We start from the raw sequence: 12803 nt of genomic DNA on the forward strand, positions 1-12803 counted from the left end.
TCCTCTCCAACATTTGGTATCATTTGTTCTCTTGATCTTAGCCAGTCTGACTGGGGTAAGATGAAATCTTAAAGTGGTTTTAATTTGCATTTCCCTAATTATTAGTGATGTTGAACATCCTTTAAGATGCTTCATAGCCATCTTTACTTCTTCTTTTGAGAACTCTCTCTTCAGCTCCTTGGCCCATCTTTTAATTGGGTTGCTTCTTGTCTTGATTCTCTGTTTTTTGAGTTCAATATATATTCTGGATGTTAAACCTCTGTCAGATGTGTTGCTGGTGAAAATTTTCTCCCACTCTGTGGGTTTTCTCTTCATTTCCTTGGTTTCTGCCTTTGATGTACAGAAGCTTTTCAGTTTAACGACATCCCACATGTTGATTGTTGACCTTGTTTCCTGAGCAACTGATGTCCAGTTTAGAAAATTCTTTCCTATACCTAAATCTTGTAGGTATTTGTCAATGTTTTCTTCTAACAGTTTCAGAGTTTCAGGCTTTTACATTGAGATCTTTGATCCATTTGGAATTGACTTTTATGCAAGGTGAAAGATAGGGGGTTAGTTTCATTTTTCTACAGGTGGAGATCCAGTTTTGCCAGCACCACTTTCTGAACATGCTGTCTTTCTTCCAGTGAATGTTCCTGGCCCCTTTGTCAAATATCAGGTGGCTGAAATTGCATTTACTCATATTTGGGTCTTCAATTTTGTTGCATTGATCTATGGGTCAATTTTTGTGCCAGTACCATGTTGTTTTTATGACTATAGCTCTGTAATACAGCTTAAAATCTGGTATAGTAATCCCTCCGGTATTGCTCTTAGTGCTCAGGGTTGCTTTGGCTATCTGAGGTCTTTTGTGCTTCCACATGAATCTTAGGATGGTTTTTTTCCAATTCTGTGAAAAATGTCACGGGAATTCTGATTGGCATTGCATTGAATCTATAAATGGCTTTTGATGCTTATTTCTTTTAATTTATGAAACCTGTACCGAAAACTAGCTGACATTTTCTGGTTAAATATCAATGAAGCCAGCATCTGGTCTCAAATAACCATTAAAGGGAAATATCTAGAAGTAAAGTTAATGATTTGCTTGAAATGACTCCTTATCCCTCTGAATGTCTTTCACATGAATGGGTACTTTATGCTCAGCAGGTTAGGGAACATAGAGCTGGGTCTTCTCAGCCACAGATTCTCTGAAACCCTAAATTCAACATAGATATAAATTCTTCCATATTCTTTTCACAAGCCCACCTTCTCTTCCAAGAGGTCTAGGGAATTAGTGTCTTCTTCACAACCATCCTGGTTACATAATGCTAAAAGCTGATGATTGTTTATACCAATATTGTGTGATTCATTATGTAGCTCAGACTTTCTGTTCAAAATGTTAATAACCCAAATGTCCAAAGATTTTGCTCTTTAGGGCCTTGTATATGTGAGGCAAGCATACTACCACTAAGCCATAGGCCCTGCCTTTGTTTTTTTTTTTTTGAGACAGGGTCTCAACAAGGTAGCCCAAGCTGGCCTTGAACTCATAATCTCCTTCTGCTACCTCCCAAGCTCTGGGAGTACATTACCATGCTAGGCTTGAAGTTGTTGCTTTTTTAACTAAAAAAATTTCTGACTGACTGATTGATTGATTGATTGATTCATTCATTCATTCATTCATTCATTCATTCAGGGTCTCCCTGTACAGCTGGCCTGGCTTTGCTATAGAGACAAGGCTGGCCTCGAACTCACAGAGATTCTCCTGCCTCTGCCTCCCAAGTGCTGGGATTAAAGGTGTGCAATACCACGCCCTGCCCTGATTCATTTATTTTTATTTTATGTGTATGAGTGTTTTGCTTCACATATATATGTAAGTGTACCCGTGCATGCAAACCCACGGAGGCCAGAAGAGGATACGGCCAGAAGAGGATCTGGAGCTACAGATAGCTGTTAGCTGCTATGTGGGTGCTGGAAACTGAACCCAGGTCCGCTGAGCCATCTCTCCAGCTTTTTTTTTTTTTTTTATAACTTTTAGCACAGATAATAACTGTATTGTGTTATACACCCTGAAACTTTAAATGTAAGTAAAAAAGCAAGAAATGTCAGCCCTTGACTTTTAGTCAACATAAAAAAATTACAGATTTCAACTTCTTAGTAGTATGTTTAGAACCTGAAACAAGTTTTCCTTAAGACAATGCTTTCATATCAAAATATGGTTTAATTACTTTGTAATAAAATAATTTTCATGCCGGGCATGGTGGTGCATGCCTATAGTCCCAGCACTTGGGAGGCAGAGGCAAGCGGATCTCTGGAGTTCAAGGCCAGCCTGGTCTATATAGTGAGTTCCAAGACAGATGGGGCCACAGGGAGACCCTGCTTCAGAAAGACCAAAAAAAAAAAATTTTTTTTTTCATTTACCTAATTAGTTTCTACACTAATTCATGGGATTTTCCATTTAGGGAAACATACTTAAGAGTATACATGAAATTATGAAAAGCCAAGCACACAGTGATGTACTTGGCCAAATCTACTCATGTTAATTCACAATGAAACATTTGAATATAGGGCACAGAATACTTCAAGATATAATGAAATCTATTACAAAGCTTTGCATTTTAGCAGGTCACATATAAAGTTTATTTTCACTACCAAAATTTTTATCAGTGAATTTAACTGATCCAAGTCACAATATGCAATATTTTACTTATCTGTAGAATTTGTGAGCTGAAAGGAGCTGTGATTATCTATGTAATCTATTTTAATCGATTTTTTAAAAATCTAGACTACAGGAAATGGAGCTGGCCCTGGAACACGGGTCTCTTGACCTCCGAGCAGTATGCTTCCCATTTATTATGCTATCTCTTTTCCCAAACTTCTAAAAGTTAGGCCATGGTTTACACATAGCCTTTTAAAATGTTTAACGTAACATTACTAAGATAATTTCTATGGCAAGAAGCTCCTAAGACCTACAAAGAAACCAGAGGAAAGCAGTTTGGCCATTTTTCAAAAGTTATACCTAGAATTACCATAAAATCCAGCAATTCCATTCTTAGGTCAGGACCTATCAGAAGTAACAACAGAGACTCAAGCAGGTATTTGTATATGAATGTTCACAGGAATATTATTTATGATGGCCAAAAGGTGAAAATAAAACAACCCAAGCATTCATCAATAGCTACTGATGAATTATTGGAGTATTTTTTTAGCTATAAAAATAAATGAAGGCCGGGCATGATGGTGCACACCTTTAATCCCAGCACTCGGAAGGCAGAGGCAGGAGGATCTCTGTGAGTTCAAGGCCAGCCTGGTCTACATAGTGAGTTCCAGGACAGCTGGGGCTACAGGGAGACTCTGTCTCAAAAAGACCAATAAAATAAATAAATAAATGAATAAATAATAGATAATAAATAAATAAATAAATAAATAAATAAATAAATGAAAGCCAGTGTGAAGATACACACCATTAATCCCAGCATCTAGAAGGCAGAGGTAGAAGAATCTCTGTGAGATTGAGGCCATGGTCTACATAGTGAGTTCTAGGCCAGCTGTGGCTACAGGGAGACCAAACATTTGGTCTCAAAAAGACCAAAAATAAATGAATAAATAAAAATAAAAACATACACAAAGTTCTGATACATAGTACAGCGTGCATTAAATTTAAAAAGCTGTATGAAAGATCTAATCAGAAAAAGATAAGTATTATACAAGTCCAGTTATATAAATATCTATAATAGGCAAAGTCACAGAGACAGTAAGTTAATGATCAGTAGGCTGGAGGTAGGTGCAAATGAGGAGTTATTTACTACATAATGAATACATAGTTTCTGTCTGAGGTAATAAAAAATTTTGGAAACAGTAGGGAACAGTCTCATTACACTGGACATACTTTTTACTAAACTGTATCCTTAGAAATGGCTAAAATAGCAAGTTACATATTTTTATAATTTCTCACAATAAAATGCCATTGGAAAGCTAACACCTTGAGGACCGGTGAGATGACTCAGCAAGTAAAGCACTTGACAGGCAAACTTGACAATGTGAGTTCAATCTTTAGAACGCACATAATGGTGGAAAGAAGTGACTCCACAAAGATGTCCTGACCTCCACTCGGTAGCCATGGCACATGCCCACATACCCACTCATACTCCCAGACACAGAAACACACAAACAACTAATTTTTAAAAAGAAAACTATCCCCTTGAACTTTTCATGCAATTTTTTTACCTTCAACAAAATTAATGTAGGAGTATGGGAGATGGTTTGGCGATTAAAGCACTTACAAGTGTAAGGAACAGAGTTTGAATCCCCAGAAACCCATATAACATATAAATGCCATGTGGCTGGGGTGTCCCACCTATAATTTTAGCCCCAGAAGTAAGGACATTCCCAGAGTAGGCTGGCTAGCACGACATGGACAAACTCTGGGTTTGAGTGAGACTCTTCCCCGATGCATACGGTAGAAGAGCCATTGAGGATGATTATTACCATCAACTTTGGGCCTCCATGTGCATGTGCATCAACACAGACATGCATCCACACATACAAAAACACACAAAGGCATACACCACACACACACACACACACACACACACACACACACACACACATGGGAAAATAAGAAAAAAAAACAACTTACTTTGGGCCAGTAACATGGTTCAAAGGGCAAAAAGCACTTGCTACACAAGCCTGACAACTTGAGCTCAACCCCCACCCCCACCCCAAACACACACAGAAAGGTGGAAGGAGAGAACCAATTCCACAAAGTTGTCCTCTGACCTCCACATGTGCACCATGGCACACGTACATACATCCACACTCACACACATCATGCAAAAACACACACCCTAAAAATTAAGTTAAAATAAATTAAAAATTCTAGAATTTTCTGGTTTTAGTAACTTTCAAAAATGTATTTCACGTGCAGTAATAATAGGGCAAACTGAATATAGTATTTATAGGAATTTTCTGTACCACCTATACAAGTTTTCTGTAAATCTGAAACTGTTTTAAAAAGCATACTTAAAAAAATAATATTATTTGTTTGTGTGTGAGGACATGTCTGTATGCGTGAAAGTAACTTGGGGGAGTTGGTTCTCTCCTTCTACCATGTGGGTTCTGAGGATGAAACTCCGGTCATCAGGTTTGGCAGCAAGCATCTTTACCCACTGAGCCATCTCTCTGGCCATAAAAGGTATATTTCTAAAAAAAATCCTGAGTTGGGAAGTTCAGCCAGAGTTACACAAATCCTCCTTTAGGCCTCATCTTAAAGTTAAAAGGATTGGAATAGAGCTAATGTTATGGGGAAAGGTTATGCCAGGAGGAAAATTAAAAGTGTGCCATGCATCAAACATAACAAGAGATTCTCTAAAGCAATCTCACTTTAAGGAAATGGGCCAGGCTGGTGACACACATCTGCAGTTCCAGCATTAAGGGGGTAGAGGCAAGAAGATCACAAGTTCAAGACCAATACCACACATTTGAGGTCAACTTGATATACATAATGAGTTCCAGGCCAGCCAAGACATTACAAAAAGATCATGTTACAAAAACAACAAACAAACAAAGGAAATGGAACACATAATCCCACTTGTTAAAATATTATTTCCCAAATTGGCTCTCAGAGTAAGTTTGGTTAACAGTAACATATAAACATATAATTAAACTAAGTTGTTAACTTTTATGTTGTTTTTGTTTTTTGAGACAGGGTCTTGCTATGTGGCCCAGCTAGCCTGGAACTATATCCTAGACTGGCCTTGAATTTGCAATCCTCCTGCCTCAGCCTCTGAGTGTTGGTATCATAGAGGTGTGTCAACAAGCCCAGCTTTAACATATTCTTTTGTGTATCTTAGTATTCATATCTTTGGCCTCAAAGTAAATCCAAGTATTGAATTATATACACATATACACTAAATCCACTGGTTGTCTTTCCATTTAGTACAGTGTCTTATATGCTTTTACATTCATATGCATGTTTATCTACCAGAAACCATGCATGAAAAAATAAATTCATTTTCATATAAAGACCCCAAACTACAATGTGTTTCTCAGAATAGCATTTAGCGGTTTTATTCCTTTCAAGTTACCTCATCAAGATAGCTAGAGTAGATCTGCTATCTACTCTAATTGATTTTCATGTCGGCTGCTAAATTAGATTGACTATCTACAAGACACAGCAATCTATCATATTAGTAGCATGCTTTTAAGCAGATATGGTTAAAAAAAAGAACTCAATAGAATCTCTGAAATTTAAATATTTGACTTTATATAATAAAATGATAATGGGTAAAACAATGCCACTGATCCTGGCCTTCTGGAATAAATATAAGAAATCAGTCTGATAAATCGAACTCCTAATTTTTGTCAATTGCACAACTTATAAAGCAAATGATAACCTACACACGCTATACCTTTTCTTTTGTCACTTACATTTCCCTGTAAGGCTCTGATCATCCAGGCCATGTAATTACCTTTTAAGAAGTATGCTTAGGGTATTTTCTGGACTGTGGGTCCATACAGCATTTCTCTTTGTTCTCTTGGGGACAGAACATCAATTGCTTTCAGCCAAATGCACTCACATATAAATATTTTAGTACAATTTAATGCTTCTATACCAACCCCAAAGGAAAAAAGCATCAATTTGTGAACACAGTTCTCTTAGAGTTAAAAGCCAAGCTAGATAATGCAGTATGAAAGCAGTTGTCAATCTTCAGCTTTTTAGCAAGTTAGAGGGTAGCCCATCCCATAAATTTATTCCCAGTTGTATACAAACAACTCTATAAAGTTTGTTTCCACACTGACTTTTCAACACTAGTGAATTTTCAAAAGAAAGGTCAACAAAATTTATTGTCTTGGTAAATTTCCTAAAACTGCTTTATCACCTGGTAACCTGATTCTAGTCACTTAATCTCAGAATTATAAACAGGAAGCTGATCTGTTAGCAAAATAGCAAAATATAGGCAACATAATCCACACCTACTACGATGCTACACTAAGGGTAAAGACATACTTTCTGACATCAGATGACAGATTCTCTGACTATAACATGCTTATGTGTTTGGATAGCTGGAAAGATAAGGTTAGTATCATCAATAGTTCACTGAGGGCAATGCAGAAAGAAACATAAAACATATACTCTCAAATATGCCAAGACTTTAAAATTCATAACAATTAAATCTAGTCATAGCATCAATCTGAAACTCTGAACTCAACAAATATTAATATGTTAATAAAATCTAATCAATCTGACAAATACCAGTTAGAGAAATAATTTAATGATTGTTTATGATTTCAAAACAACAACAACAAAAAAAAAAACCTTGGAAGAAGGTTTGCTGTAAAGGCAAAGGGACCTGAGTTCAAGCCCCTAGTACTCTTGTAAAAACCGAATACAGCCCACACGCCTGCCTTTAACCCCAGCATTGGTTGAGTGAAGACAGGTGAATCCCCACTCTTACTAGATAACCAACCTAGCCAAAAAGGTGAGTTTCAGTGAAGTTCAGTGAGAAAATCTTTCTCAAAAATTAAGGTGGAGAGCAATAAAGAAAGATAGGCAATATCTTCCTTTGGCCTCTGCACACCCCTCCACACACGTTCATATATACACACAACACATACATAAAAAAGTTTGCAATAGTAACTGTAAAAATAGCTAGTACATAGCATTTACAATATGTAGGCAGTTATAAATGATAACACACACATTTAACTTTGTTTTACATATTCACTCATTTAATATTTACAACTCTATGAAATAGAGATTATTATCACTATTAAACATCTTAGAAAACTATGGCACAAGAGGTTAAGCATTTTTTTCCAAGGTCAAACAGCAAGGAAATGTTAATGCTAAGAGCAGAATTCAGGCAGCACAGTAAGAGCTTAGACTCTTTTTTTTCTCTCTCTCTCTCTTTTTTTTTTTTTTTTTTTTTTTTTTTTTGGTCTTTTTGAGACAGGGTCTTCCTGTAGCCCCAGCTGGCCTGGAACTCACTACGTAGACCAGGCTGGCCTTGAACTCACAGAGATCCTCCTGCCTCTGCCTCCCGAGTGCTAGGATTAAAGGCATGTACCACCATGCCTGGCAAAAGCCTAGACTCTTAATCTCTCCCCCCCACCTTCCTTCTTCTCTCCCCTCTCCCTTCCCTTTCCTTTCCTATTTTTTTTTTTTTAATGGGTTCTCAGGGCTAGAGAGATGGCTCAGCAGTTAAGAGTTCTGACTACTCTTGCAGAGGACCTAGGTTCAATTCCCAGCACCCATAGGGCAGCTAACAACCATCCATAACTCCAGTTCCAGGGGAATCCAATGCCCTCTTCTGACCTCTGCAGGCACTGCACGATATGGGTGCACTTACACACATGCAGGAAACATACTCGTACACATAAAATAATATTTTTTTCTAAAAACAGGTTCTCATGTGACCCAGGCAGGCCTGGAACTTGCTATGAATGTACGTGAGGCTGGCCTTGAATATCTGATCCTGCTGGCTCCATTTCCCAGGTGCTAGGATTATAAATATGTGCCACCACACCAAGCCTCAACTTGTGCCTTTGTAATGCAGGTGTCACTATTCAGATTAACACAAACATCTATCAAGAATTTGTATGTGTACACATTTAAAGTGTTTATGAATCTGAGTGAGATTATCCAATCCACTCAGCAGCTGTGCCTTATCTCATTCCAGATCAGATCATGTGGTGTGCTCATAGGGTATAACTATAAGTTAAGGGAATCCAGAGACATCCGCTTTGAGACTTCCTGTTTTCTTTTCACTGACTGACTCAAGGCTTTAGATAATAGTTCACACAGGGGCTGAGACCAGAAACCCATCATCTCTTTAGATCTGATGAGATTCTCTGCCACCTTTCTCCCACATACTCTGATACCACTGAATAGCTGATAACATAGCTCCCTCTCTCACCTCTGGCCAACATACAGTCTATAGACATATCTATTCATAGGAAAAGAGGTAAGGTGTGATATATCCATATGACAATACTATAGATTAATGAAACAAATGAAAGTTACCTGCATTGACGTAGATAAACCTCAAAAATAAGATTAACTAGGAGTGAAGGCTAATATTATGCTGGTATTGATATAATGTCCTAAAACTATATTCAAAATACTAGGTAACAAGTTATCCTAGCACACTGATAATGGTAACATTTGTGTTACACTGTAGATGAATAAACTTGCTCATAAAACCTACAGGTCAAAACCTGAGAGGATCAACCTTGAGCATACTTGTAAATCGTCCATAGTACACAACTGATTTTCTTTTTCTCTTTTTGAGACAGGCTTGTTTACAGCTCAGGCCAGTTTCAAACTTATGGCAACCTCCTGCCTTAGCCTCCTGAGTGCTGGGGTTACAGGCATCCACCACTATGCCCAGGTATACACAGTACTTAAATTCAAAAGTTAACTACATACTGCTTAGAGATTGCACAAGCACAGCAAAAGCAAAAATGAAATGTATTAGAACAGTATCATCAAATTAGGATGATGGTTACTCTTGAGGGGAGGGAAGAGGTCACAGGCTTTCAACTGTACCATAACACTGTTTCTTAAATTTGGTGTTATTTCAATAATATGCCAAATATATTTATATAACTATATAATTTTCGATGAAAATAATGGGAAGAAAATATAGTAGGGGCTGGAGAGATGGCTCAGCAGTTAAAAAAAAGAAAATATAGTAAATATAAACAACTTTTCAAGCTTGGTTTGTTTAGCAAGAAGAAAAAGGGTGACAGTTTGGGAGGAAAAGAGTTTCCACGTAGATGGAGAGTTTTTAAAGTTACAAAGGGGGTGGAGAGATGGCTCGGCAGTTAAGAGCACTCACTGCTCTTGCAGAGGACCCGGGTTTGATTCCCAGCACTCACACAATGGCTAACAACTGTTGGTAACTCTAGTTCCAGGGGAATCTGACACCCTCTTTTGACCTCCACAGGCAATGTACAACATGGGTGCTCTTATATACATGCAGGCAATATACTCATACACATAGAAATAATAAAAATATTTAAAGTTACAAAAAAGAGAGGAAAGACACTGTATGTACAGGAAGTGGGTAACTAAACCTGTTCTTAGGGAAGAAGGAAATGATGAGCTCCCAAGAACAGGCAGACAAGGAAAGGATAGTGTTTACCTATGATACCTGAAGATAAGCTGGGGTTTGTCTTGCATGATCTTTGCTTTTGTAGAAAAGTACTTGTGAAGTAGAACAAAAGCCAATACTTGACAGTAAGAAGATGATAATAAGGGGCTATTAAAATGGTGACATTTTAAACAATGTAATAAAATGCTATCAGACAAAGTCAGATTTCAATCTGGCAGGTATGTCTGTGAAGAACTGTCTGTAGCCACATAGTGCACACCTTTTTTTTTTTTTTTTTTTTTCTCCAGACAGGCCATCTTTACCCTGTGCTCTAGGCTCTCTAATCACCTTGCAAGAAGAGAGAGTTAAGCTAGCAGCTCTCTACATTCACCACGTGACTTCAGCTCTACGTCTTCCTTCACTTCCTTCTGGTAAAATTTCATTTGAAGAACAGTTCTATAACTTACTTGCCAGCTTGTAATTTTACCATAGCATAAGCCTCAATAGCAGACACAAAACCAAAAATTTCTGTTCTCATGGGTACGCACTTACTATTAGGTAATTGGCCCACCTTGAGGGACATCATAAAAACAATTCTATAAAGCTACTATCCTATTTATAGTAAAGGTATTGTTGAGGATGTCAATCAATAGTGTCTTCTTTATAAGGACTCCAGGGATATCTATCTCTCTGATCTTGATACCCAGCCAAATGATACTTCCCATGTGCAATTAGTCTGTTTTATCTTCAGAACACTGTAAATCAGGGCACTGATCTTGTTTCCCAATACGAACTGGCTTTTAGAAAGCCTAATGCCAAATTTGCAACCTACAGCTAGCAAAACAGGGGGCCACATACCTTTCCAATCTGTTTATCTTCCTTAGTTTTCTCAAAACCATCTGAAGTGGGAGGGATGGGGCAGGAGCACTGGGAAAGGTTAAGATTGAAGTCAAGTAAGAACCAAGAACTACTGCTCCCTACAACCAAGAAACTGAGGGTTAAGGAGGCTTGACAATCACAGGCAATATTTTACCCAAAAGTGGATTCTGTACTGGGGGATCAGGGATACTGTAATGAATAACAGGCTAACTGATAAAATTGGCGAGTGAAATATGGAAATATGGAAAACTAGAATCTTAAAATATTAAAATTGGAATTAGAATATTAACTGACAAAATTGGGATATAAAACGTAACCATACTTTGAGAGAATATTTCTATTCTGAGGAAAATAACACTGAGGTATTTAGGGGTAAAATGTACAATATTACTGTAAACAGTTCAGAAAAATGTAAGCATATATGTACACATATGCATGCTATTTTTAAGTTTGATTTTCCTTAATTTGAAATTAATTACAAGTTAATTAAAAATACAAAGTAGTCACTGTGACAATAGTAAGCTATGAACTAACTAGTGTTTTCTGGTGAGAAGTCTAATCCTTACAAGGGGTGTGAAACCACAGGATATTGGAAACTGTTCCACACACGTGTTCAATAACTTTTCATATGTATAAATTATTGTGAACAAAAAGTTATGTAACTAAATTCATGCCATATTTTGGATATTACATATTTTCTCAAATAATAATAAAAAAGCAAGTATTTTGTGATGCTACTATAAGTTGACTTTATACATTCTCTTACTTGAAATAGGGAACTTCTTGCTTCTTACCATTGGAAAGAATGGTGACAAAAACTTTCTGAAGTATCACAAACATGGCACCAAAACAAAATACTACATCTTTCCAAGTCAGGAAAGAGAGTAGAAAAAGAAATAAAGCCTTAAAATACTCGAGTGGTAAAATGGGGCTGGAGAAATGACTCAGTGGTTAAGAACACTGGCTGTTCTTGCAGAAGACCCGAGTTTGAATCCCAGCACCCACATGGCAGCTAACAACTGTCCATAACTCCAGTTCCAGGGGATATGACAGCCTCTTCTGTCCTCTGTGGGCATCGCACGACATGGGTGCACTTACCTACACTTACCTACACGCAGGCAATAAAATAAAAATAATAAATAAAAAAAATTTTTTAAAAAAGAGTGGTAAATGGACCCAAGTTAAATAATAATAAATGAACATAACTGTGTACAGCTTTAAAAACAAATAATGTATTAGTACTAGACAGTGGAGATGTGATTTAATGGCAGGCAAGTCACATGAGGTAGAGGCAGGGGGAGATTTTGGGTGTTCAAAAGTGTAATTCTTGCCAATAGTGGGATATGGCTGCCAAAATCCTAATGAATATTAAATAGCATTAATTAAGATATTATTTAGGGACTACCATCCTCAGGCCTCTTGGGGTAAGTCTATAGCGCAACTCTCGCGCCGGGACTCCCTAAGGCATATTCACCCTTCCATCCCTCCCGCCGTTCTATACTCCTAGTTTGGGCCCTGCGCCATTCCAAGTCTTGGGGCCCCAGACACCTGGGGAACCAATACTGCTTCCTGATCCTTCTCACCCAGACCAACTCAGTCCCTTTCTTGGGCTCCAGGAGCACCACTTCTGGTCCTGGCCCCGCCCTGACCCCTCTCTGCTTCCCTGAGCCTGCACCACGGCCTAACTCTCCTAGCCTGCACTACCATCCTCAGGCCTCTTGGGGTAAGTCTATAGCGCAACTCTCCCCGCCCGGACTCCCTAAGCCACATTCACCCTTCCATCCCCCCCCCACCCCCACCCCACCTTTCTACACTCCTAGTTTGGGCCCTGCGCCATTCCTAGTCTTGGGGCCT

The 12803-nt window shown here is 38.1% G+C and overlaps 2 protein-coding genes across 3 annotated transcripts in view; one reads left to right on the top strand and one right to left on the bottom strand.

The window, feature by feature from the left end:
- Positions 1–10492, top strand: part of Tmem266 (transmembrane protein 266) — a 163253-nt gene extending 152761 nt beyond the window's left edge. Inside the window, exon 13 of the mRNA XM_008823429.3 lies at positions 10379–10492. The gene's annotated coding sequence lies outside the window, so the exon portion shown is untranslated. The remainder of the gene's footprint in view (positions 1–10378) is intronic.
- Positions 1–12803, bottom strand: part of Etfa (electron transfer flavoprotein subunit alpha) — a 77775-nt gene that overhangs the window by 17814 nt on the left and 47158 nt on the right. The window contains exon 10 of one of the 2 annotated variants that reach the window (XM_029558812.1): positions 10929–10997. The exons of the other annotated variant lie outside the window; for it this stretch is intronic. Within the exon in view, the coding sequence (XP_029414672.1) occupies positions 10929–10997 (69 nt within the window). The remainder of the gene's footprint in view (positions 1–10928; positions 10998–12803) is intronic. 2 annotated transcript variants of the gene reach the window in all.

The sequence above is a fragment of the Nannospalax galili genome, unplaced genomic scaffold (genome assembly GCF_000622305.1).
Source record: "Nannospalax galili isolate Female #2095 unplaced genomic scaffold, S.galili_v1.0 scaffold28, whole genome shotgun sequence".
Taxonomy (NCBI): domain Eukaryota; kingdom Metazoa; phylum Chordata; class Mammalia; order Rodentia; family Spalacidae; genus Nannospalax; species Nannospalax galili.